The sequence below is a fragment of the Corvus hawaiiensis genome, chromosome 21 (genome assembly GCF_020740725.1).
Source record: "Corvus hawaiiensis isolate bCorHaw1 chromosome 21, bCorHaw1.pri.cur, whole genome shotgun sequence".
Taxonomy (NCBI): Eukaryota; Metazoa; Chordata; class Aves; order Passeriformes; family Corvidae; genus Corvus; species Corvus hawaiiensis.
The window spans coordinates 9,718,153-9,743,105 of NC_063233.1; the positions used below are offsets into that span (position 1 = coordinate 9,718,153).

Here is a 24,953-nt window from a genome sequence, read left to right on the forward strand (position 1 = left end):
CACTTTTCCAACGTCCTTCCACCGACACTGGTGCCATTTCCTGACCCTCTGAGGGGTGCAGAGGAATTGTGGATGATGTTTTATTCATAGAAATGTTAAAACATTAACAGAACCAGGAATTTTCATGTTTCCCTCCATTTCCAGAGTTCAAGGCCCCCCTGACAGACTTCTGCAAATCATTCATGCTACAACAAGGAGAGGAGAGCGAGGACAAAGCCCAGCCCACACCAATGCCAAGCCCCAACTGCCCAGAGCAGCTCAGACACCCACGAGCTCTCACCAAGCAGCTGAGCAGGAACTGCCACGAAACAGAGCGAGGCAACCGATCCCTTCCCAGGTCATTATATAATCGAGATTACTAACTCAATTCCCGCTGCTAATCCAATCTCCCGGCCGGGATATCATTCCACACCATTACTGAGTGTCAATTATTCACTCTGTGCCAGCTGACTCCTCTCACTGTCCACCGGCTCCAGCACTAATTAGCACCAGCAGAGCTGTGAGGAGCAGCCATGGGGGGGCCCTGGGCTGCCCAGGGAGGCACTTACACAGATCTCATCGAACTTGCCGAAGTCCAGGGTGCCGTAGCGGTCGATGGGGGGCCGGATGTACTCGCAGTAGTCGCTGTTCTTCACCATCTCCAGCTGCCGCACGCAGCACACGTAGGCCAGGCGCGTCTGGATCTCGGCCATGTTCAGCACCTGCCCGGCACACGAGGCACAAATTCAGCTCCTCCAAGCGCATTTCAGAACGTGCTCTGCGTGTTCCGGGTGGGGGAGAAGCGAGTTGGCACACGGGCACCCGGTGATGCCCTCGCACAGCAGCACCTCCAGCTGTGCCCCAGGGTGGAGTCTCCGTGATCAGCAGCACAAAGGGATTGCCTTCCAACAGTTCAAGCTTGAACCAAGATTTTCATGCCAGGATATAGTGAAATATCTTCAAAACTTAAAGATCTGTGCTGAGGTGAGGGGTGCAGTGACCCTTCAAGGCAGAAAGCAGTGATGCCCCATCCCTGCAAGTGTTCGAGGCCAGGTTGGACAGGGCCTGGAGCCTTGGTGTGGAACTGAGTGAGCTCTAAGGTCCCTTCCAACCCAAGCCAGTCTGTAATTCCATGATTCTCTGATCTGTCCAGTGCCAGGGCAGAGATTTTGCAGAATGGCTGAGGTGGACAGGGACTCCTTGGGATTGTCCAGTCCATCCCTCCTGCCCAGGCAGGGTCAGCTGGGGCAGCTTGTCTAAGACCAACCACATCCAGCTGAGTTTTGACCATCTCCACAGATGGAAACTCTACCAGCCCTCTGTTTGGCCAGTGTTTCACCACTACCAGTACAAAAAAAAGTGGTGTTCAGAAGGGATCTCGTGTTCCCATGGGTGCCTACTGCCATTTGGGCAGTTGGAATATTTCACTGGGTACTACCGAGACCAATTCCAACTGGGGAATGCAATTGGGAGGACAGAATTAAAATCAATATTCACTTGGGGGACAGCTGCACAGCCAGGTAATTTAGGAAATGCAGAATAAGGAACAGAGTTGGCCTGACCACATGCAACAGAAGGAAAATAATAATAATAATAATAATAATAATTTTTTAAAAATCATACTCTGCAGGCCCATGTTTATCAGTTGTGCTTAATTACTGCCAAGTGCTAAAATCTCCCTAAGTCAGCTGTTCAGAGACATACAGGATAGAAAGTGAACTGGACAGATTTACTACTTTTATTGGTAAAATTAATAAATTCTGACTTTATCAGAACGTATGCAGCTCCAAAAGGTTTCTTTGCTCTAAGAATTCTGCCAGCCCCCTCCCAATCACTGCCTTCCCCGTGGTGTGAGGGCACTGCCCAGTTCTCTGCACAAGAACTCAAATCCAGTGAAACAACGGAAACTGTCACAGACCTGCTCCCTGGACAACAGAGGGAAACTTCCCATTTCTCCCACTATTCCCACTGCTCTGGAAAACCAGCTGCCATTCCAGTCTAGCCCCCAGTACCTTGACTTTCTCAGCCAGGGGGTTCCACCTCTTCCAGAGCAGCCACCAGCCGGACAGGCAGTCGCCGTAGTTGGTGAGGTCGGTCTCGTCCCGGCTGCCCACGTCGATGGCGATCACCACCTTGGCCCCCATGGACCTGGCCACGTCAGCTGGGGACAGGAGGTGTCAGAGCCCCTCTGCCCTCCCTGCTGCTGCTCCCAGGAGCACACAGGTGCAGGTACAGATCTACATGGCTCAGGTGCATGACCTGAGGTCGCACCTACCATGAGTGAGCAGCCTGACAGAAGTGACCATCAGTGCCCATCGCTGCAGGATTCAAAAGCCAGGTGGATGTGGCACTTGGGGACACAGGTTAGTGCTGGGGGAATGGTTGGATTCGATAATCTTAGAGGGAACTTCAGCCTAAACAATTCTGTGATTCCATTATGAACATGTGCAGCAGCTCTGCCCAGACCATCCCCGCTCAGGGAGGCTCCATGTGGAGGGAGGGATCCCAAATCAAGCCCTGTGTGACCCCAGGATGAGTCCCCACTGCTGAACTGCTGGGGGACATCACTGACAGGGGATGTTTTGCCCCAGCTCAGTGGGATGACCTGAGGCAGCAGGGGACAGGGGGTGGGACACAGCACCAGAGCAGTGACACCGCGTCGGGAATAATGGGATAGAGCACATCAAACCCACATTAATTCTAAAAAAAGACCTGGGGGACCTGCAGAGAGAACAAGTGGCAGTGCCTTAGAGAGGGGAGGCAGCAGTGCCAGCCCTGCAGGGCCACGGGAGGAGCAGCACAGGGACCTGCCAGCGAGGAGAGGCTGGATGTCAGCCTGAGAACAGCTCCGGGATCCAAGAGAAAGATTCACATTTGAAAGTGGGAGAGAAATGAGGCAACACTTCCTACTTCAAGGTCAGTGAAAGGACGAGCTGCAGTCTTTGGATATGGGTGAGGATTTAGGGAAGCGCCAAGGGAGGGAAGAGAAGGACATGAACCTCACAGAATGAATTTATATTTCTTTCACACCCCCAGAGTCCAAGATAGTTGCAGTTTCCAGAATAGTTTTGCGTAGGAAAACCACAGCTCTGAAGAGCCAATTTAGAGGCTTAATTTAGACACTTCTTTAAATCAGATCTGTTCTGTACCTTGGATTTACTCTCCTGGGCACCTTCAGTCTATTGTGTGTTTCCCACCCAGAGTCACCCGCGTCTGCTCTTTGCCCTCCCCAGCTGTGGAGCTTTGGTTTGCAATTCACACCTCTGCTTACAGACACAGGGAGTGCCAGATGCTGATCTGGGGCATCTATTTTGTGCCATTTCCATTTCTGGGTTTTAGGTAAATACAGCCCTGATGGAAAAATAAAGTCAGGGTGTGACAGGAAGATGTAAATCACTCGGGTTGCTTGGGTGGGGACTCTCTACCTGAGGTTCCTCCCTGTGCACAGTCACAAAGTGCAGTGAGCCCACGGGGCTCTGCTGCCTTGGCCACCCCCTGAGCCACCCACCCTCCTGACTGCCGTGAAACCTGACACAGAACACATCCCAAACACTGCCAGCCCACACCCTTGGGCCCTGCTGGGTTCAGACCCCATCCCACACCCTTCCTTTGATGGCCCCGTGATTCCCCCACTGCCACGTGCTCCAGGTGACACCAGCCTGAGCAGCAAATGCTGTTGCTCTCTCAGAATTATTTCTTAATTAACAGATTGAAGAGAAACTCCAAGGTAGGCTGTATGTCTGTGGTTTGATTCCTACTCTCTCCCTTCAGCAAGCACTAAAATAATTCAGAATTGGCTGGGAGTTGTGTGTTCAGAATTATCAGGAAATACTAAATTAAAAAATACTGTTAATAAAGCCAAGATAAAGGAAACACCCAGGAAACTGAGAGCAAGGACTCCACGTAAGCAGCATGAGGTTAAAGGTGTCTGTGAGATTTCTCTGTGTTTGAGGGAAAAAGCAAGAGGCCCAAGACTTGCAGGCTGTTTGATGGGCAGTTCTGGGAATTTCTTCCCCCAAGAGCTGTGCTCCTACCTGGCAGGTTGTTGATGTAGCCTCCATCCATGAGGAGATGGCCATCCTTGGGGTCACAGAGGGGGGGCATGTACCCCGACAGGGACATGCTGGCACGGACGTACCTCCACAGGGAGCCTGCAGGGAGGGCAGCAGCATTAATTACCCAGCATTAATTACTGCCACGCAGGGGGGGAGGCTGGTGCACTCATTAAAACAATCAAGAGATAGAGGCTTTCCTCAGAACACTGTGAGGAAATTATTAAAGCAGTTTATTATTTTATATAGCCTAATCCTGGCTAGGACAAAGCAAAGACTATGCAGACATCAGGCAAAAGCCCCAGAATCCATGGTTTTAAGCCCATCCCTCATATTTACTGCCTTCTGTGAGATCTCAGCATGTTCCTGACTGCAGGCAGCACCAGGGCTTTGTGGAGCTGGGGCTGAGGAGGGAAGGCAAAGGTTTCTCCTGAGGACAGAGGGATGGACAGAAGAAGTGCAGCTGAAGCCACTGTGTTCTACAGAGATCCACAAACCTCTGGCTTTTAGCAGGACCTGAACCTGAAAAATACAAGCTGTAGAACCCCCAAAATTCTATTTTCCCTCCTCTGCAACAAGCAAATGTTTTCACTTGTGAAACCACTGCAAATGCCTGGTGGGGACCATTATCTTCTCTTGGGCCATTTCTGTTGGTCCTATAAGGAGCAGCTATAATCCTTTAAGCTGTTACAAACAAAGTTTAGTCAAGTAGAAATCGATTGGACGTGTTTCCTGTAAAACATTCTGCTTTAAGGCTCTTACACGCTGATTTTTCTCTTAACATTTGCATCAGCCAAATTGGGAAGACACTGCATTTCCACAGGCCAAGAGGCTTGTCTGAGAAGTGAATCTTTAAAATACCAGGAACAAGTGAGCCTTGCAGTGTTAACTCACTGCTCAGTAATTAACTGCTTGGTGCTTCCAACAGCAACTCTTCCCAGCAAATTCCCTGGGAATTGATTTTTTTTTTCTTTTCTTTTTCAAACAGGTAACAGCTCTGTCTCTAATTACAACCTCAGCACTCCTGCTGCTAGCACAGGTTAATACTGGCACATTTGGGGGTTAATAGTCATAGTTTTAGTGGAACTTCCACCCAAGGAAACTGCTGATGTGTGTTACACCTCACAGACCAAACCAAGATGGGAAATGGCAGCAGCTGGGAACTTAATTTATCTCCATCCCGTGGAGACAACAGTAACTAACCACTCTCCAGCTGATTCCTATCCCTCCATTAAACTTCCACAGGGACAAGCAGCTCGATGGAGTGAGTTTCCTGACCTCAACTGGCTTAACCTGCTGTGGAATGGGAATCCAAAACCTCTGAGAAGGGTTAATTCTTTTTCTGCTTGTTTTAGCTGCCCTGACCAAAGCCCAGAGTCCTTCAGCAGCTCCATAACCCCCCCAGGAATGGCAGGAATGGACAGAGTGACCTGTGCCAGCTCCCAGGACAAACATCAGAGATGTCGCAGCAAAGGCTGCAGCTCCCCCCAGGAATATCTGGGGCACCTGGAGGCCTCCCCTGCAGCCTGAGTCACTGCCCTGTTACCCCAGACAGACAAAAGGCAAAGGCAGGGACACATCCCAGGCACCTCAGATCCTCCTCCGCTCTTCACTCAGTGAGAAACACAAAGGACTGGCCACAAATGAGAGCCTAACCCAGTCCCTGCTTCAGGCAGAGTCTGCTCTGGGGGAAGACAGCTGCATTTAGGAGAATTTGAATCTTCAAAGGTTTCGTTTGCTTTAAGTCTGATTTATGGCTAAAACACCTGCACTTCACTTTAAGGATGCTTCAAGGACACAGAAGGTGCCAATGGACCCATTTTCTCCTCAAACAGGGAATGCAGCATCTCATTTAATTCCTTCCCAGCAGCCCTGTAGTTTGTGTCCTGTGTACAACCACAGTTTGGTGCTCACGAGCAACAGAGAAGGGAGAAACAAAAGGAAAGACAAATTTAAAGGTGAGACAAATTCCAGGAATAAGGGGTGACCCTGAAGTCCCACAGGATGATTTAAGGCCTGGAGAGGCCACGTGCACACTCACCATCCCTGTGCACCCTCATGGCTGAGGCAGTGATGTCGGTGGTGATGGTGAAGTAAGGAATCCACAGATCCTGCAACAGAGGAGTCCCAATTTCACTAAATCTGTGACCTTGCACTTAACCACATCCTCTGCCTGACACACACCAGAGCAACAACCTCCAGACCTTACCAGACAGAGCTACACACGCCTGCATGGATGGAGAGAAAACCCTCAGCCCGGTGTTTAAATCCATAAATTTGTCTCTCATACAAATAATTCACTCAGAACCAAGGCAGACAAAAATCCTCATTTCCTTTTTGCAATAGCAAGAAGCCCTTGTCCCAGAAGAGCGTGCAGAGGCAGCACAGAGAGCTCCTCACACAAATCAGAGCCACCCTCTGGGGGTGGCTTTATTTTAATTTCAGGTGAAGGATGGGGGTCTGATGGTCACTCCCATCCCAAGGGATTCTGAGGCCGTTTAGTGCTGGAGGACATGAAGAACATGATCCATGGCCTCCTGACTGAACAATGTTCAATTTGTACCTCGTGGTGATGGAGCCAGGGCTCATTTCAGCAGGAAATGCAGACCCAACATTTCCTGGAACCAAAGAGGACAACACCAAACTCTGGAGCATTGGCTACAGGAACAAAGGACCCTGCAAGGTCGATCTCCAAGAAGATTCTAGAGGCTGCCTGAGGTCCTGCAGGGTAACACAACAGTGGGGAGTGTGGAACAGAAGGAGGGTGAGACACAAAAAGAATGGCCAAGCCAAGAGCTTTGGGAGTTTATTCAATGGGGCCAGAACAAAGCAGCCAGCTCTGCTCCTGGCAGGGGAAGTTCTCCCTCTGGTTTCAGCTGTGTCTCACCTCCCACCAGCTGGAAAAAGCAAAGGGGAAGGTGACCTCCCAACTGTGCAGGGCTTTGCTGGGGAGAGGACAGTTTTGGAAAGTTTCCATGGTGCTTGGTGAAACGGTAGCTGCCAAGGGGAAGGAGGAGGAGGACTTGTCTGAGTAAACTGAGCTTCTGCCCAGGGAACAGCTGATGCTGCTCCGTCAATCAGAAAAGCTGAACCAAGGCTGAAGAGGAAAAGCTGCTCTCCCAAGCAGCCTTTGGTCACTGGACACAGTGTTTGGGCCTTCTCCAGCACAGCTTTGCTGGGCCTTAAACTCAAACCAAACACAGGTTTGGACTCCAGGACCACTGGAGCTGGAAGCCCTCCCTCAGTGGTTGGGCTGCAACTCCTGGTGTGATTTCTGGGCTGTTCAATCTGAAATTCTGCCCTGCCAAGAAGCAGGGCTTTTTTTCTGATGAGTTTCATCTCTTCAGCAGCTCTGCAGAGCTGGCGGGACTGGGGAGAACTCAGACACTGCACCAGTATCACAACCCCGGTGTAAATGCCAGAGGAAAGGGGGTGAATAAAGTGTGATCACCAGAGTATGAAGGTTCCTCTCCATGCTGGAGATATTCTGGGGATTGCAGTTCTCAGTGCATCAACCACATATTGAGCAAAAACAGGGGAATGGGAAAAGAAGCCTCTCTGACACCTCCTTTCATGCTCATGCAAACACCTGCACCAAGCAAACTAACCCAAGCCCTCCCACGCAGCAATAAAATCTCAGTGCTCAGGGATTGTTCCACTCATTCTGGAACAGGGCATCATTCAAATCTGAAACAGGACTTAATAAAAGTCTTGTCTGATTCCTCACACCTGAACCCCCAGCTGAGATGATTTACAAGGGCGTTTTGGCACAAGGATAAGAATTCTGGCATGCAGAATAAAAATTCCAGAGGCTGATGTTCTCACAACAGGATGGGTAATTTGAGAGGAAAATAGCTCTATTTCTTGAGAAATTTCTTTCAAGCACCCTGGCCTGGGTTTGTGTGTCCAAGTGCCCCACCCTGGGTTTCTGTGTGCTCCCTGAGGGACCCACGTGGATGATCCCTGCTTGGGAAGTGCCTGTGACGGGGTTTTTGTCACCAGGGCCCCCACATGAGCCGCAGTGCTGGGAGTCAGGAGACACCCACGTTACAAGGGTTGGCAGAGAGCAAATTTCAGAGAAAATGGAAACCTCCCTTTCAGTGTCAGAAATAACAGTTCAGTGTAAGTGCTCCTGCTCCCAGTTCCCGTGTGGGAGAGGGGTGAGGACTCGTGTGGGAAGCACAGGGGTGTCACCTCACAGCCACAGCAGCAAAAAAGGAGGATCTGGCCCAGAACTTCTGAATTTTACACTTTTCTAGAGCCATGAAGGTCAGCCCCTTGGGTAGGAAGTTCCCAAGGTTTTCCTGGGATCACTGCAGATCCTCTCAGGAAGGAGCAGTTGTGGCCAAGCACCCAAACACAACCTCTGCTTGTAAGGCTGTAATTAATTTTTATTGATAGGAATTTCCAGGTGGAAATCATTGCTACCCACCCAAACCCACCCCAGCTAGGGAGAAAAGATGGATGTTTGCAGTTTGGATGCCTTAAATGCTTTGAGAACATATTTTTTTCAAGGTTCCTGGCTCAGCTCCCGTTACTTTCTCAGTCTCTCTTTACCCTGGGGCAGCTCCCAGTTCCAGGACTGGTTACCCTGCACTGATAGTGGGAATTGCAATGAAGGAATAACCCTCTCCTGACTTTCCTGATTGAGATATACAACATTTTTCCTTATTTATCTGAGGGAATACTTCTTCCCACATGAGGAAACCCTGGGCACAGACTGAGGGGCTGTGATGGTCAGCACACGTGCACAGAGATGATGCTGGTGGATGCCTCAGAACTGGATTTCTCTTGCACAAAACCTTCGTGTGACTGCAAGGGAAGACCAGAATATGCAACTACAGCTGTTAAAATTCCTAAGGAAGGAATCTGCTGCATCTTAAAAAGGAAGTACAATGAACTGACTGCTGGAATCCAAAGCAGGGATAGACAGAAACGGCCTCGAGTTGCACCAGGGGAGGTTTAGGTTGGATAGCAGGAAAAATTTCTTCATGGAAAGGATGGTCAGGCATTGGAACAGCTGTCCAGGGAAGTGGTGAAGTCACTGGAAGTGCTCAAAAGCCTGGGGATGTGGCACCTGGGGACAGGGGTCAGTGGTGGCCTTGTCAGTGCTGGGGGAATTGTTGGACTCAGGGATCTTAGAGGCCTTTTCCAACCTTGATGGTTCCATGATTCTCTAAAACCTGTTTGTCTCCAGCACCCTCCCCTCTGCACAGCAAACTGCTATTTTAATCCACACGATGATTAATCACTTACTTTCATCCTTGCATTTAGGTAGGGAACGTTGTGGATTATTTTTACCAAATATATTTAAAGTATATACAGTGTTAATTTGCTACATGATCTTTCATCACAAGGATGCGAACGCAGGAATAATTTGGTTAAAATTGCAAATCAGGTGAAATTCCAAGGCTACCCAAACACTCCCTGAGCTGGGTAATGTAGGAAGACAAACACTGACAACGTGCTTTACAATCTGCTGCTGCTGAGGGATGGAGGAGAGGTGGATTCCAAAGGTGGCTCTTGGCCCAGGTGGACCACACAACACCCAGCAACTACAAAAAGGTCCCCAAGTGCAAACCAGGACACAAAGGACTCTGCCATTATTGCAGCTTTCAGTGGGCTGCTCAGAAAATTCACTCCAGCTTCGAAAGTAAAATTCAAAAAAGCCAAACCCATTGCAACCCAATTGGAGCCCTTCTCTGGTGTGCCCTGAAGGTCTCTGACACCTGATTTGCAGAAAAATAATGATGAAGCAGTCTCAGCTGCTCTTCTTCAGAGTCGCAATTTTCACTTCTTCTCTCAGACAATGGGATCCCTTTGTCAAACTGAACTAGCTACAAATCATCTACAGTTTGTGTTTTCTAAATCCACCAAAAAGAACAGGCTCCTTCCTGAAGTCATGTAACACCACATTCACAGTTTCACCATGTTTTCAGCCACCCAACAGCTCCAGATTTCCATATTAACATGGAAAAAAAGCTATTTCTGCTCCAACAGAACACAAGGACATAATTTCCTATCCATAAGGTGAATAAACAACCTACCTCTATCTGCTTATCTTTGAAGATGTTGTTGATGCTGTTGTTAAAAGCTGCTCCAGAAAACATAGAGGTTATTGGGTATGTCAAGTCTAGAATGGTCTTAAACACCGAGTTCATAACCTAAAAAGAGGAAAAAAAAAAAAAAAAAGGCATTTCAAAGGTAAATATAGGGCAGAATCCATGGGAATGTGAACATTAAGGCTGCAATTCCAGAGACATCATACTCCAGAGTTTAGAGCTGACATGCTGCAAGCATCACAGGTGCATGAAGTGTTGAGAGAAACAACTGCAAAATCTACAACCAGGAGCTCCTTGTGTGGTAAATTTACACTGAGTAAACCCCAAAGCAGCAGCAACCCCTGCAATCAGGCCCTGCAAGAACGTGCATTGCTTCCCCTGTGCCCCAAAACCAGCCCCACAGCAGCGCGCCCAGCACAGGCCTCAGCCTCTGCACAAGGACATGGATGGTGCAGCTCTATTCTATTTATTTTTTTAACTAAAAAAAGATGTTATGAGTTATCTTCCTCTTCACCATCCTTCCCACAGCACCTCTGTGGTTCAGTGGTGCGGGAAGGAAACCATAAATCCATGGTAGAGGAATTCCTTCATCCATCTCTTCTCATTTGGGGATCACACCTAATTTTTCTCCTAGACTTAAAAGCTTTTCTCTGCCTCAGTGGAAGCAGAAAATCGTGCCTGGGATTCTCTGGGACTGCAGCAAGGTTCAGTCAGGCACATGTTCAAGAGCTATCAACACTTTCTATGGATTGGGGACCACTGTTTGTCACTCCCAGAGCCAGTTATGGGGATGTGTTACGGACCAGCATTTAACTGGTACAGACTGCACCAGCCAGCAAAACCAAACTACATCAGGTTTCTTAAAGCACTACAGGTCCCTGCACACCAACCCTTCAACTCAGCTCTTCTAACACGTAGATCCTGCAATTAAGCTTTCATGGATTCCTTTTTTTTCCCCCATTTCAACAGCATTATTTCACCTATGTAGTAACCTACATAGAAAATGATGAAAATCCCTAAACTTTATGGCATTAAGGCCATAATATTTGTCCATAACCAGGCTGTTGCTGTGAAATCCTAATAAATCTCAACAAAATTCAATGCTTAATATATTACATCATAGTTAAAATGTAAAAGAAGCCTACAAACCCCAATGAATCCCTCTTAAATTAAATGGGGTTTCACTGGATGAAATATTTCTATGAGATGAAATATTTTCTCTCTCTGCATGTTCTCTGTGATTTAACAAACATCTTCTCAGAGAACAGGGCATCATTCCCAGGCACACACATGGAACAGCCTCAGAGCTGCCAGCTGTTAAAGCAGCTGTGAGCAACATCTGGCCTTGGCTTTACTCTCACAGTGATTTAAAGAGCAGCAGGATCAGCCTCCATTGTCATGTCCAGCTGCTTTCCAATTTCTGTCAGGGATCTGCCCAGAGAACACAAGTGCAAGGATAAAAAAAGATCATCAAGAACAAGGATGGGAACAGGAAATGTGGGGGAATGTAAAAGGCTGAGCACAAACCCAATGATGAAGTGTCAGCTTCATTCACATCTTCACTCTGGGTTTGATGTGCTGAGGACAGTGTGCCAACCTAACTAACTATAGACTGCTACCCACAGCTTCAGAGGAGATGGAATTAGTGCTGCACCTAAAATAGGGATTAGGTCTCTGACAGTAGTCAGAGTGATTAAAGCAGGGGAAGAGGCATTTACAAAGAGCCCTTTATTTAATACCAAAGAAAAATCTCTCCCACTCAGCACACCAGCCACCGGGCTTCCCTTGTTGCAAGTGATATTTATAATGCTGAGCCTCTACATTTCTCCTGATCCTGGCAGTGGTCTTACCCATGGACAAAATACTTCTAATTAACAGTTATTTCTTAATATTCTCATTTCTTGGAGCTGGAAGATGCCCTTTAGCTGATGCTGATGGCCAACAGCCTCCCTCAGCCTTCCAAGAATAGCTGCTACCACCTCCTGTTCCCCAGATAAATTCAGTTAAAGATCACCCTCTGGAAAGGCAGACAGAGCCTTCTGGCTCTTGCTCCACTTCCTACCAGGAGCTCTGGGATCAGCTCCAGCAGCTCCAAGAGCTTCATCCCCTGACACCACCAGGACAGGAAGCCCAGCCCTGAGCCAGCTCTGCCAGTGCTCTCAGGGTTTGCAGGTCATGGAATCCTGGAATGGTTTGGGTTGGAAGGGACCTTCAAGCTCATCCCATCCCATCCCCTGCCATGGGCAGGGACACCTCCCACTGTCCCAGGCTGCTCCAAGCCCCAATGTCCAGCCTGGCCTTGGGCACTGCCAGGGATCCAGGGGCAGCCCCAGCTGCTCTGGGCACCCTGTGCCAGGGCCTGCCCACCCTCCCAGGGAACAATTCCTTCCCAACTCTCATTAACTTCCATGAACTTTCACTTCTACAGCTCTGCTGCAGGATGAGCTTACTTTTTAAAAAGACATTCAATCCTAAAATAATTTTTTTAAGTGACCCTGGGGTATAAAAAACTTCAGCAAGGAAGAGAGAAGGTTCTGCTCACAGAGCAGAGGGACAAGAGCAAAGACACGTGATGGTGGAGTGGAGGACTTTTCATCTCTGGCTCTTTTGTTCTGATGCAGAATTGTGGCAAACTGGTGTTTATACTGCCAGTATAATCCCAGGATTTTTCAATGTTCCTGACTATAAAAAAAACCCCAAAGTTATGGGAAAACTTATGCAACAACAAAAATTTCAAACAGATCCAGTATTTTTTAAACTACTCAAAAGATCATCTAGTACCTGCTCAGCATTCACCTATAAAGTTTCAATGAAGCAAGAAAAGGAATTCACACAAAAAATGTTAAATAAATAGAATAAAAATATAACTCAGGGCTGGATGAGCATTGGCATAACAGGGAAAAACCAAACAGGACTAATCTGTGGCCTGATCAGCTCATTAAACCACAGAATCTCCCAATGGACAAAGAGAGCACGGTCAGAGGCAGAACCTCATGACTCCATGGTCAGAATCCCCACATTTATTTGAGCTGTCAGTGCCACCAGAAAGTGACAGGCAGCAAATGATGGCAGTGTCTCACCCAGCCTGCCCTCATTCCCATTAGAGGCAGCTTTTCAGCCCCACACACCTATAACCATATCCCTCTCAGAGAATATTCCATTCTTTGTGAAATATTTCTACTTTGAGATACTAATCCTCCAATTAAAAAACCCAACAATCTGCAAACACCAAAGCTTTGGCTTGCTCACTCTGCTGGTTAAATAGAGGTACAGGAGACGCACAGAGACAATAAATAGTAACTAATCTGACTGGGAATTTTCATATTTCCCCCTGTATTTTGACAAGAGTCATTTATTTCTTTGCTGCTTCATTAGGTGCAGAAAACACATCCCATTAAAAATATCCCTTCTCCCAGCACCAATTGTACAACTAGAGATATGCCAGTTTCTAAAAATACCAGGAAGAGAAATAACTGCAGGATAAACAGCGTTCAGTCTGATGGATTAAAAGGATACTTAAGGAAAGCTCAGAGTTAACTAATCCATCCCAATGAAGACATTTCCCAACTGCCCCCAGGCTGGAGAAGCCAGGCTGCACTCAGCAATAACCTTCAGCAGCAAAGCTCACAGCTCCAGAGGAGCAGAAATTCCTGGAGCAGGGAATGCTCCAGCCTTTCTGCTGATGCCATGAAGATTTTTGCCTTTTCTTTTATACCCCTGCTATACCTTTCTACAACTTCTGTATTCCTAATGCTTTTTCCCTACATTCTTGGACTTGTTTGTCAAGCTAAGAGACTCAACATTTTAGAAGCTTCGTAGCTGGGGATCAGTGTGCCCCAGACCCCAAGGTCCTCTCCAGAACACATTCTGTAAACTGAGATAGAACCATCCAGGGGAAGGTTCCTTGGGGAGAGGGGGCTCACTTGAGCCTCTCATTGGGGAATCTTTGATAGATCTGCTAATTAGTAACACCTATAATGTCATACCCAATCTTTTGGGCATATTCAGCGGGGTGCATTTCGATGCATATGACCTGGGCGTGTGCACCTAAGGATCCTTAAAATAAATACCAAGGTAAAATCCCTTTTCCCCTTCTAACAGTGTCTGACTCTTGATTTTAAGACCAGGAAAAGGCATCACTGCCCTGGCTCAGGAAGGAGCTCCTGGGGCATCTCCAGCACAACCACCACTGGTGCTGCTCTGGGGACAGCAGGAAGGGTCCCACTTGGGACACAGGAATTTGGGGTTATCTGAGGGATGTTTCAGCTCTCTCACACTCAGCTCCTTGGAGCGGATCTTCCAAGAATCCCCTACAAACCTCCTGGCTGTTTCCAGCACACTGGGGCTCCTTTCCCCTCTCCCTGCTCACTATAAACACCATCCAAGAGTCAACACCCCAGAACAGCCCTTGAATAAAGATCTATCATCCCCCCAAATGCTCTGTATATTTAGTGCCATCTGGGAGAGGGGATTTCATGGCTCCCTTCAGTTTGTGGCCATTCTGCTGTACACTGCTGGTACCAGTGGGAAGGGCCTCCAACAGAGCAGGCTTTGCTTTTGTCCTCCTCAAACCCTTGGATGATCTCTGGGTTGGACACGGGCCTGGCAAGAACACTCATGGAAGCCCTCATGAAAATCCATTCTTCATTACTAAGATGAAATGTTTGCTCTAACAGAGGTCAGTCACCTCTCCCACTACTTCTTAGCAGGTTTCAAAGCACCAACACCTGAAAGAGCCCCAGGCTGGGCCAAAAATTGCCTTTTACCTTGTGAAACGTTCTCTGAGCTTTGCAATTTGTGTTCAAAAGTTAATCAACAGATTAAATGCCTTCATTTCATCTCTAACTGTTCCTGCTAAAAGTGACTGTGATTCCACCTTAGGCTGGCAAGCTCCAGAGTGGGAACACAGCCCTGAGAAGCCCAGGAAACAACATCTCCATGTCCTGCACAGGGGAGACCTGACAAACAAGGAGAGAATCCTCTGGACAAATGCACAGAGGAAAATTCCATGGCTGTAGCTTAACCAAGAGCTGGGAGAGAGGGCAGAGAGCCACAGAGTGCTGGGAAAGCACTGCAGGGAGGTGTCAGCACCCACCCAGATGCTGCCTTGGAGGCATCTGGTAGTGACCAAGGTGGGAAAAAGAGAGCAAGGTTAAAGGGATGTCTGACACAACTCAGTGCAGTTAGTTTTATGTCCTTAATCTCGAGCCTCCCCCAGGTTTCTGATTCCAGCAAACTGCTCTGGATCATAAACAGTTTATGTTTTTGGGTGCTTCCCAAGCCAGCCAGGCACAGGCAGTTCTTAAATAAAAAGCATAAAATCCATATTCTTCTGGCAAGCAGCGATGCGGAGATGAATCAGTCCCACAGTGCTCTGCCCACCAGGACAGCACAAACATCCCAGGGCCTCAGTCTGGATTTTAGTGCCTCAGACAATCCAGCTTCCAAGAGACAGTTTTTGTTGCAAAGCCACTGCAGATTAGAAGATCCTTGGGAGACATAAACAGTGCCCATGTGCCAATAACAGGCTCCTATTTCCCCCTGAAACCCAAGACTGAAGAGTCAATCTCATTTAGAAAATTCCCTCCGTTGCTTCATTTTCAATAAGAAAATCTACAGGAAAATGTGGGTTTGATATGAAGAATACAAAGTTGTTACCAGAAATAAAACTGTAAATTTCAGGAATAACCCTCACCTTCAGTCAGTCTGAACCAATGGCATTTGGGACAGTTTTTACCCAACATCTGATCAATAAATAAAACCAAGGCCAGGTTGGACGGGGCTTGGAACAATCTGGGGTAGTGGAAGGTGTCCCTGCCCATGGCAGGGGGTGGAAGATGATCTCTAACATCCCTTCCAACCCCAACCAGTCTTTAATTCCATGATAAATAAACTCACCCACTGAAGTCACTGTTGAAAACAACCTTCCCAAAACTTGCGTTAACTTTGAAAATAAGGTTTTGTTTGTACTAAATACTGAAAGTTAGGAATTTCTCTTGACCCACAGTCCCACTGCTGTGGAGTGCACAGACAGGCCCAGGAACGACACATTTGGGAGTTATTTAGTGAAGGATTACCTCTGTCACTCAGTTCCACTGACACATGACAGCATGTGAGAAAGAGAGAGAATTACACAAAAGAGAAACACATTTGTTGAGAGCTGGAAAGGAAACAGGTCCCAGTACATAAAAAGAGAAAATAAAACAAAGATAACCACAGGTGAGCACACTGAAACAACACCACTGTGCCTTAACAGCGTGACCAGGGTTTGTGCAGAGATAAGCCAGGCAGCTGCCTCCTGACACGTTGGACACGGAGCAGCTTTTCCAGGTGATCCATCACTGCCAGGCAGGGCTTGTTCTGTGGCACAGACACTGAATTTCAGGAGGCTGCACCTTCCTGGGCAGCTGCTCGTGCCCTGATGTGCCTGGACCTTGCTCCAGCCGAGGAGGGAAGTGCAGCATTCCCAGAGGAGGGAATCCAGCATTCCCAGAGGAGGGAATCCAGCATGCCCAGTGCTTACCATGGCCCACTGACGAGCTTTGATCCTCATCTGGTTGTAGCTGCGCTCCTCGGCGTACAGGGCGCTCATGAAGGCGCCGATGGACGTGCCCCCGATCATATCCACGGGAATTCCAGCCTCGATCAGCGCCCGGATAACGCCCACCTGGGAGCAGCCCCTGTGCCAAGGGAGGGAAAGGGAAAGAAAAGCCACTGTCAGCCAAGCAGTCATTGAAGGAGTGCAAGGACTGGTGATGAATGGTGCCTTCTAAGGAAGCCGGGCCCGCGCCAGCCGAGCTGCCAATCTCTTGCTAAACAAGCCCCGGTGCCAGGAACAAACATTATGAATGCAGGAATCTTCCAAGAGACTCCCAGAGGATCTGAGGGAACACGACCACGCAGCCTGGATCAGTGGGAAAGGCAGGGAGATGAAAGCAGCCAAGAGCTGAGCCGGTGGACGGGTGAGGGGAACGTCAGCGTGGATTTGAGGGAGCAGAAGCTACTGGGGTCCTTCCAGAGCAGCCAGGAAAGGCTGGAGTTCACAGCCCTTCCCACAAGTTTCTTTTCCAGTGATTGTCCACAGAAACTGAGCCAGCCTGGGTTATTGGGAAGGGGCACCACATGGATTAATAGTGAATTTGAAGGTGGAAACAGAAGCAAGCAGAGACAAACAGTGATGAGAGGGCAGAGGTTGAGTTTGCACACAGACCCGGGAGAGGGGCAGGTGAGGAGGCAACTTTTGAGGATGACACAAATGCCTTCAGGAGAGTAAACATATTCCTTGATTTCAAGTGCAGAAGGAATTTTGAGCAACAACGGAGTTAGGTGATGAACAACAGATGAACCTCAGTGCTGATGGGACAAGAGGAAAACAGAAGCAGCAACGCCCCTACAGCAACCAGTTCTTATCCAGCTCTGCTCACATGGATTTGGGAACCCCTGGGGATATTCCCTGAAAAATATTAACCTGCTGTTCATTGCAAGTTCAAGTGGTAAATCAAAGAAACCAGAAAAAAACAGAAAACAAAAGAACACACATCCAGGATGGGCCAGCGTTTGGAAAACCGCGAGCAAGCTCAGACTTCTCACCCCAAAAAAAAGAGCAGAACTAAAAAATGACAGAGAGAAGCACAAAAGGTGACCAGAATATGGGATGGACTTCACATGAGGAGAAACTAAACTCAAATCACTCACTGGGGAAGATCCTGACTGTTGGGAAACATGCAGGGCCAGCAATGATATCACCATGCAGAGATTTTAATGGAAAGGAAAGAATTTGCAGACAGGTGTACGTAGAGCACAAAGTGGGGAAGCCACTGTTACCACATGCTGGAGAGGTCAAATCACAAATGGATTTAAATGTGGAAAGGATGAATCAAAGGTACCAGGCTGTCAGTGGCTACTAAACATGACAGATGGGAGGTGCAAGCTGGTGCTCAGGAGGCTCAGAAGCTGCTGATTGCTGCAAACACTCGTTTCTGAAAGCAGTCGCTGCTCCCCACCATCAGAAATGAGAGAGCAGAGGTGGAACATTTGATCTGATCCTATGAACATCTGATCAAATCTGATCTTTTATCCCCTAGTGGAAGAGGGATCCCTGCCCATGCCACAGAACCATTACAGAACCACAGAACACTGCAGTGGACACCAACTGCCTTTCCAAGCAGTCCAAAACTACAGCCTCTGCTTTCAAATGCTTTTTCCAATTAGCGAGAAGCATTTTTGATTAGCTCATCCCACCTGGATGGATGCTTTGCACTCTAAGCCATAAAGCAGTAAAAAAAAAAATCTTCCTTTTCCCATTTTCATCCCATTTTCTCTCCCCCCCAGTTTGCTCCATTTCCATCCTCCTTCCCCTTGCTGTTTACATCCTATAAATACTTGCTAACAGCTGCCAAGTCCACCGTAGGTGTCATTTGGCCAAGCTATGCTGAACACATTCTTTCCATCCAAATAAATCCCCTCCAGCTGCTGAAATGCTTTGGGACAGGTTTGTGGTTATCCTGGGTGTAAATGACTTCAGTGACAGATCCGTGCTGCTGCAATCCAAGAGCAGAAAATGGCTCATTTTGCTTTCCTCTCCAAATTCCCCTTCTCCCCATCTCCTACTGCTTCTTCCCATAAGATGCCCTGAGTGAAAGGAATTATACTTTTATCTTGCCCATTGTTTTTAGGCTTTTAGAGTGCAGCTATTTTTGCACTCTGCTGCTCGTGCCTGGCACTTCCCACTGCCTCAGCCCTGATATTCCACCAAGGAACAGACCCTACCCTACACCTCCTGCTCCCTGCAGACAGCCCACATCAGGTACCTTTCTTAGGACATGTGAAGTACCTTAAATCATTTCCTACTTGGAGGACAATTTTAAACAGGCCAAGAGTAGCTCCAGACTGGATTCTCTCCCTTTAACTGTTTCTCCTGATTCACACATCCGTAAATAGGAGGGATTTGATGTGAGCACTCTGGATTTGTTCCTATTTTGCTGCATGATGCCTTTGAATGAATAACAAAAGATCATTATTACTTTTATTGGCAAGTCATCCCCTCCTCCTGCATCCACAGAGTCCCTGCCGATATCCCACTAACATGTGACAGCCACAGATCTCCAACAGATTCACTGATCCCAAAGCAAGATGGGAATCAAAGTCCTTTTCTTGCTTGTAAAGGGACCTCCCACGAGCTGCCTGACTAAATTATGTTTCATTTAGACACAACCACAAAGCTGATTCTTCCAGCTCCAACACCCTGAGCAGGAGCATTCCTGGAATGTGCAAACTAAATCCTGAGAAAGGCAATTGTGCCTGAGCCCCCCCTTTTCTCCAGGTACCACCTGACCTCCCGAAAGAAAGAAATGGGGATTTTTCCCCCCTCTCCCTACAGCTTTAGGCCATCACTGCCCCTACATGAGACTTCTCAACAACTCCTTGCAGTTGGTTCTCTCCTGGGCACTTCTTCCCAGCTCCACAAACACAGACAGGCTGCCAAGGGAAGCGTGTGCCAGCACCCTGCCAGGCACTCACATCCCCCTCTGACAGCATCCCAGGGCTCCCACAGAGCTGCACTGGGCAGCTGCAAACTGAGCAGGAAAAGAAATTGAAGCCAGGAGCAAGATCCATGTTAACAGCCAGAGGACTAGTGCAGAAAAAAAAAAAAAAGCCCCAGGGATTGTGCATTTCTTGTAATACCAGACCTGATTTCACAGGGACATGTCCTGGCTTAGGGAAACGTGGAAATGCAAGTGTAGGGCAAGAGGAGAACAAAGGGAGGTGGCTTGTGCCAGTGCTGTACCTGCACAGCAGCGACAACAGGGACAGGGAAAACCTCCTGGATGACACAGAGCTGAATGTCTCTCACTGCAGAGGAGAGGGACAGGGCAGGGCTGTTACACGGGAGGAAGCAGCACCCCAGAGAGGGGATGCACACACAGCGTGTCCCTGGAGCTGCACATGCAGCTTCCTTCACCCTAAAGCTGCCTGAAGGAGCAGCTGGATGGAGCACCTCCCCTGCCAGGACTAACACTGTCCCAGGACAGTGACAAGTGACCCAGGAACAATGACCTACAACAGGACTTTCAAATAATTCCTATCAGAACCCAAAGCTTTGCCCAGGAAGTGCAGTCAGTATCTGAACAGAAACTCCTTCCCATCACATTCACTGCCTAGGACAGGCCTGATTCATTAATGCCCTTTGCAGGGAGAGCTGAACCAGCATCACCCAGCTCAAGGAGGAGCTGGCAGCCAGAGCCAGGCTCTGTTCTCAGCTCTGCCACTGCCTCAGCCTGGCCTGAGCGAGGCAAAGCAGGGGCTGCTCTGAGCATCAGCTGCCCCAGGTGCTGCTTTCTGCACTCCCTGAACCGTGATCCCCATGCGGAACAAGCCTCCAGAAGCTGTGCTGGATAAACTCCAAGCACCATTCCTTCTTTACTGCTCATGGTCACAAAGAGGTCACTCGGTCTGGTCAGCTGGACAAAGGGGACACTGAGGGGAGACCTCACTGCAGTTACACTTTCCTTGTGAGGGGAAGAAGAGGGGCAGCTCTGATCTCTGCTCTGTGGTGAACAGGGACAGCACCCAGGGAGCGGCTGGAGCTGGGCCAGGGCAGGCTCAGGCTGAGAGCAGGGAAAGGTTCTTCCCCCAGAGGGTGCTGGGCACTGCCCAGGCTCCCCAGGGAATGGGCACGGCCCCGAGGCTGCCAGAGCTCCAGGAGCGTTTGGACAGCGCTGCCAGGGATGCCCAGGGTGGGGCTGTTGCGGGGTCTGTGCAGGGCCAGGAGCTGGATTTGATGGTCCTGGTGGGTCCCTTGCAGCTCAGGGTATTCAATGATTCCGGGAAAGAAATGACCACAAAGCAGAGAGAGGAGTTACAGGGTTGGAGCCCTGCTTCCCTAAATACCACAGCCCAGCACACACAGAGAGCCTTTCTGCCAGAAGGTCTTGCAGGAAAATTCCCGCTGCTGAAATGAGCCCTTGCTTTCATGCCCTGGGGAAGTGCTGCTGGCATGTGACTGTGATGCACGAAGGACAGAGCAGAAGGGATAAAAGGAAAATTCCCCTGTGAGCCGTGCATGTGCCAGCCCTGCACGTGCTGCCAGAGCTGGGATCAGATCCGGCTCAGGAGCAAGGATGCAGCGGGACATCCCAGATTGAAGTGCCAGCAGGAATGCAGGCTGTCCTCCCTGCTCAGGGCATGGGCTGAAGGAAACACAAGCAGTACAAAACTAGAGCCCTGCACCAATATTCTCCCCACGAGCCACGTTTAACACATCAGCAGGATGTTGCCTGTGTTTGAAAGAACAACCCGAGCCTGGGAGCAGCCAGAAGGGACACTCACTTTTCAGGCCATGGCTGAGGGGGCAGCCAGGCAAGGCTGCAGCTCAACTAAAATCCACTTCAGCTTCAAAGAAGAAGCTGGATTCAAAGAGGAATGCAGCTCAGGCATTTAGCCTCACCAGCCCCCATCTCTCCTCCTAACTGACTCAGCAGGATGAAGGAGCTCTCCCTGAATGCTCTGAAGAGATGCTGGTTCCTTTGGCTAAAAAAAGGATTAAGGCCATGGCTGCTGCAGAGCTCTGCTGTGTCTCCCACCAAAGCCTCCCCAGGCTTCCTGCACCTCCTTCCTGATGGAGTTACCTGGCAAAGGAGGCAGAAAAATAGAGAAATTGTTGAGGGGACTTTATTAAGCTCCATTAGAGCCCAACAAACCAGAATTAAGACACCCTCAGAACCTTAAAACTCCTGAAGCAGCAAAGCCATAAAAACAGTTTTTCCCTGGAAGGACTGTCCAGCCCTTTACAGACTGCCCAGGGCAGTGCTGGAGTCCCCAGCCCTGGAGGGGTTTAAAAGCCACGTGGATGTGGCACATGGGGACATGGGTCAGTGGTAGCCTGGGCAGTGCTGGGGGAATGGTTGGACTCAATGATCTCAAAGGTCTTTTCCAAGCTTAAGCATTCTGTAATTCTATGAACTACAAATTCTACAAATTTGCCTTTACCATGTCTGTTTTGGAGATGTGCAAAAAGCACATTGGGCAACCACTCCCCCAGCCCTGCTCTGAGCACAACAGAAACAGACTGAAGGTGCCTGAGCTTCCAAGCCCATGGGAGTGGACAGCACATCCTGAAATCCACCACGGCCAGCACACACGGAACCACTGGCACTTCAGGGACCATGATCCCAAAACTGGGGCTGATGACTGAGCCTGCAGTTCTCAGAGTAACAGATGCAGCTACAACCACTACAGAACCACTGTCTGAGGGGTGGTGGTGGTTGTAGATTGATCCTGGAGTCATTGGGGAGCTGCTCTTCGTATTGGGTTGAGGGGAAGTCGGATGTTGTTTGTGTGAAGAGCTACATGGAATGGCATCAGGAAAGGTGACATAAGGAAAAGCCTCTTTACACAAATAGCAGCATTTTTTGGTGTGTTCCGTGGCTGATCCTGGCATTGAGAGGCTCAGTCACTGGCTCAGAAGTGGAGCAAGCCTACTACAAGTTGCAACTGGATTATCTCCAACTGGCACCTTCGAGCTTTTGCAGCAGCAGCAATATACCCAAACACTGCTTTGAAATCTAATCCCAGTTATATCTTTCCAATAACATTATTTCCCAGCTTTCCTGACCATAAAACTTCCCAGCATCATAAATCTGCCAGAATTATTGCCATGCTTTTCTGCCAGCTCCAAAGGAACACAGAAACCAGACCCCTGCATTTCTGCTGCTGTGGTCCTGCGTGAGCACTCACAAGGAACTTTCCAATCTTGACAACATTGATTAATTGATTAATCAACTAAGCACCATTTCTAAGCTAAACAGAGGGAATAACCCCACATTACTGGGTTCTCTCCTAACATCCAGCAGGATCTCTCCCAGCAGCTGCCCTGGAGGAAGCTTTTTCCCTTCCACAGCCCACACGTATTGATCCAGAGACCTGAATTTTTCTTGTCTTCCCCTCCATTAACAACAATCTCATTCCATCCTCCCACTTAGCTTTGCCCTCAGATTTCCAGCAACTCCTTAAGCCAAAGCTCAGGAGCCATTTCCCTTTGGCCTTGCCATGCTGCAGAGATCACTCATCAACCCCGTGCCAGGCAGGCACATCTTGCAGAAAAAGCATCTCCTATTCCTCACAAGCCCAGTGAAACCCCCTTCCTGCAAGAAAACCCAAATACAATGTCCTTTTATAGCCCTGATCTTGTTTCTGCTTTATACACTAACTTTAGAACAAGCTTTAAACAAAGAGATTTGTGCCTGACACAGAAAATAAATGAGCAAAATGTGTTCAGCCCTTCCAGGAGGGCTGTCAGGGCTGCCCAGCCATGGGATGTGAAGGGATACAGGAAGAAAGCACTGGAGGGGAGAAAATGCACAAAATAGTGGAGGTAAATTATAAAATGCACCAGGGTTTTTGTTTTCTGATCCCAGCTGGCAGCAGCATTTTCGGAGAGGGGCACAGGAGCAGGGAAGAGGCTGAATGGCAAACTGCACCCACTTGGGGATGTCACAAAATCCCATCTCTTACTCTGAGCCAAGGAACAATTCAGTCGTCGTCTGCAAAGGGAGATTATTTCTTTGGAAAACAAAGATATTGTCCTTCCTCACACCTTTGAGACTTATTTGTTAAAGCTTGGAAGAACCCATTTTGAGCACAACATCTGGAAACTGCAGAAATAAGACCAAAGCGCTTTAGAGAATCTGAGTGTGAATTTACTTAGAACTCCTCTCCAATCTCCTTTTTTCTTATCAGGAAAGCTCACTGCCCAGGTAGGGCTGGACAGAGATTCCCCAAAACCACAGCAATGCAAGAACCACACTCCTGAAGGCACAGGGACTTGCCAAGAGAGCTTGACAGCTGCTCCATGGGAAGTGAACACAGCACATGCTTCTACATCTGATAGAAAAAGGTGCAAAACCAGCAAGAAGAGCTGACCCACAACTCCACCACCTCCTTGTTTAAGTTCATCTGTTCATCAAGGCATTGCTGTGAATAAATGAGTTTGGTGGGTTGAAGACTGGAGATCAGGACAGGAGAGTCCAACTAAACCACCCGCAATTAATTTTAGGGGTTTTTTTTGAAGCCATAACTTTGAAGTAGATGACTCCCAAGCTCCTGCTGCTTGGAGGGTTTAATAGAAGCTGCTATAACCTTCAACCTCTGTGGCAGATGGGAGCAAATGAGCAATTACAGAGGTGCTGCAGATGGGAAAAGGAAAAATCAGCTCATTAAGCATTCTGTGGGTGCCAGGCCATGTGAACATGGCTTTTGTGGGCACGTGATGACCCAACTGTTACACAGCTCTCTGAGCAACTGGCATTCAGGTCTGGGAATCTGGGAGCAGCCACAGGCTCTGCCTTTCCCCCAGCTCACTGGAGGCAGAGCTCTGAATTGCTGCACAAACACGATTAAAAGCACGATGAACGCGCCGGGCATCGCTCGGGATGGTCCCTCCCTGAAGAAATCAAAGCAGAGCCTCTCAGGAGCAATTAGGCTGCAGCCTCTTCCCAACCATCTGCAAACACAGAGCCCCAGGCCCCCAGAGGAGCTCCCAGCTGTGTCTCAGGAGCTTTGCTCAACAACAGCAAATACAACTTACTGATTTATTTTTAGGAGTTGTTTTTTGTTTGTTCAAACATAACTCTAGGGCTGACCTGGATAAGACTCAAATTAGGTAACCGAACACACATTATCATTATCTTTTCCAAGGAGGAGCCCACCTTCCTCACCCTTACTCCTTCAGCCTCCCCAAAAGAGCAGCACAAGTAAAACACCGAGTCAAAGGTGCAGCTTTATCTTCAAGGATAAAGAGTTTTGCTGCTTCTCTGTCATTTTACATCCTGAATATTGCCCTGGCATGAAATCTGGTTTTGAA

At 48.5% G+C, this 24,953-nt stretch overlaps 1 protein-coding gene across 3 annotated transcripts in view; it reads right to left on the reverse strand.

The window, feature by feature from the left end:
• Positions 1 to 24,953, reverse strand: part of PNPLA7 (patatin like phospholipase domain containing 7) — a 117,787-nt gene that overhangs the window by 11,120 nt on the left and 81,714 nt on the right. For 2 of the 3 annotated variants that reach the window (XM_048325411.1, XM_048325410.1), the window contains exons 27-32: positions 16,617 to 16,773; positions 10,079 to 10,195; positions 6,073 to 6,142; positions 4,014 to 4,130; positions 1,992 to 2,140; positions 549 to 701 (exon numbers count right to left, since the gene is read on the reverse strand). In XM_048325411.1, coding sequence (XP_048181368.1) covers positions 549 to 701; positions 1,992 to 2,140; positions 4,014 to 4,130; positions 6,073 to 6,142; positions 10,079 to 10,195; positions 16,617 to 16,773 — 763 coding nt within the window. The remainder of the gene's footprint in view (positions 1 to 548; positions 702 to 1,991; positions 2,141 to 4,013; positions 4,131 to 6,072; positions 6,143 to 10,078; positions 10,196 to 16,616; positions 16,774 to 24,953) is intronic. The other variant, XM_048325412.1, reaches the window with a different exon arrangement.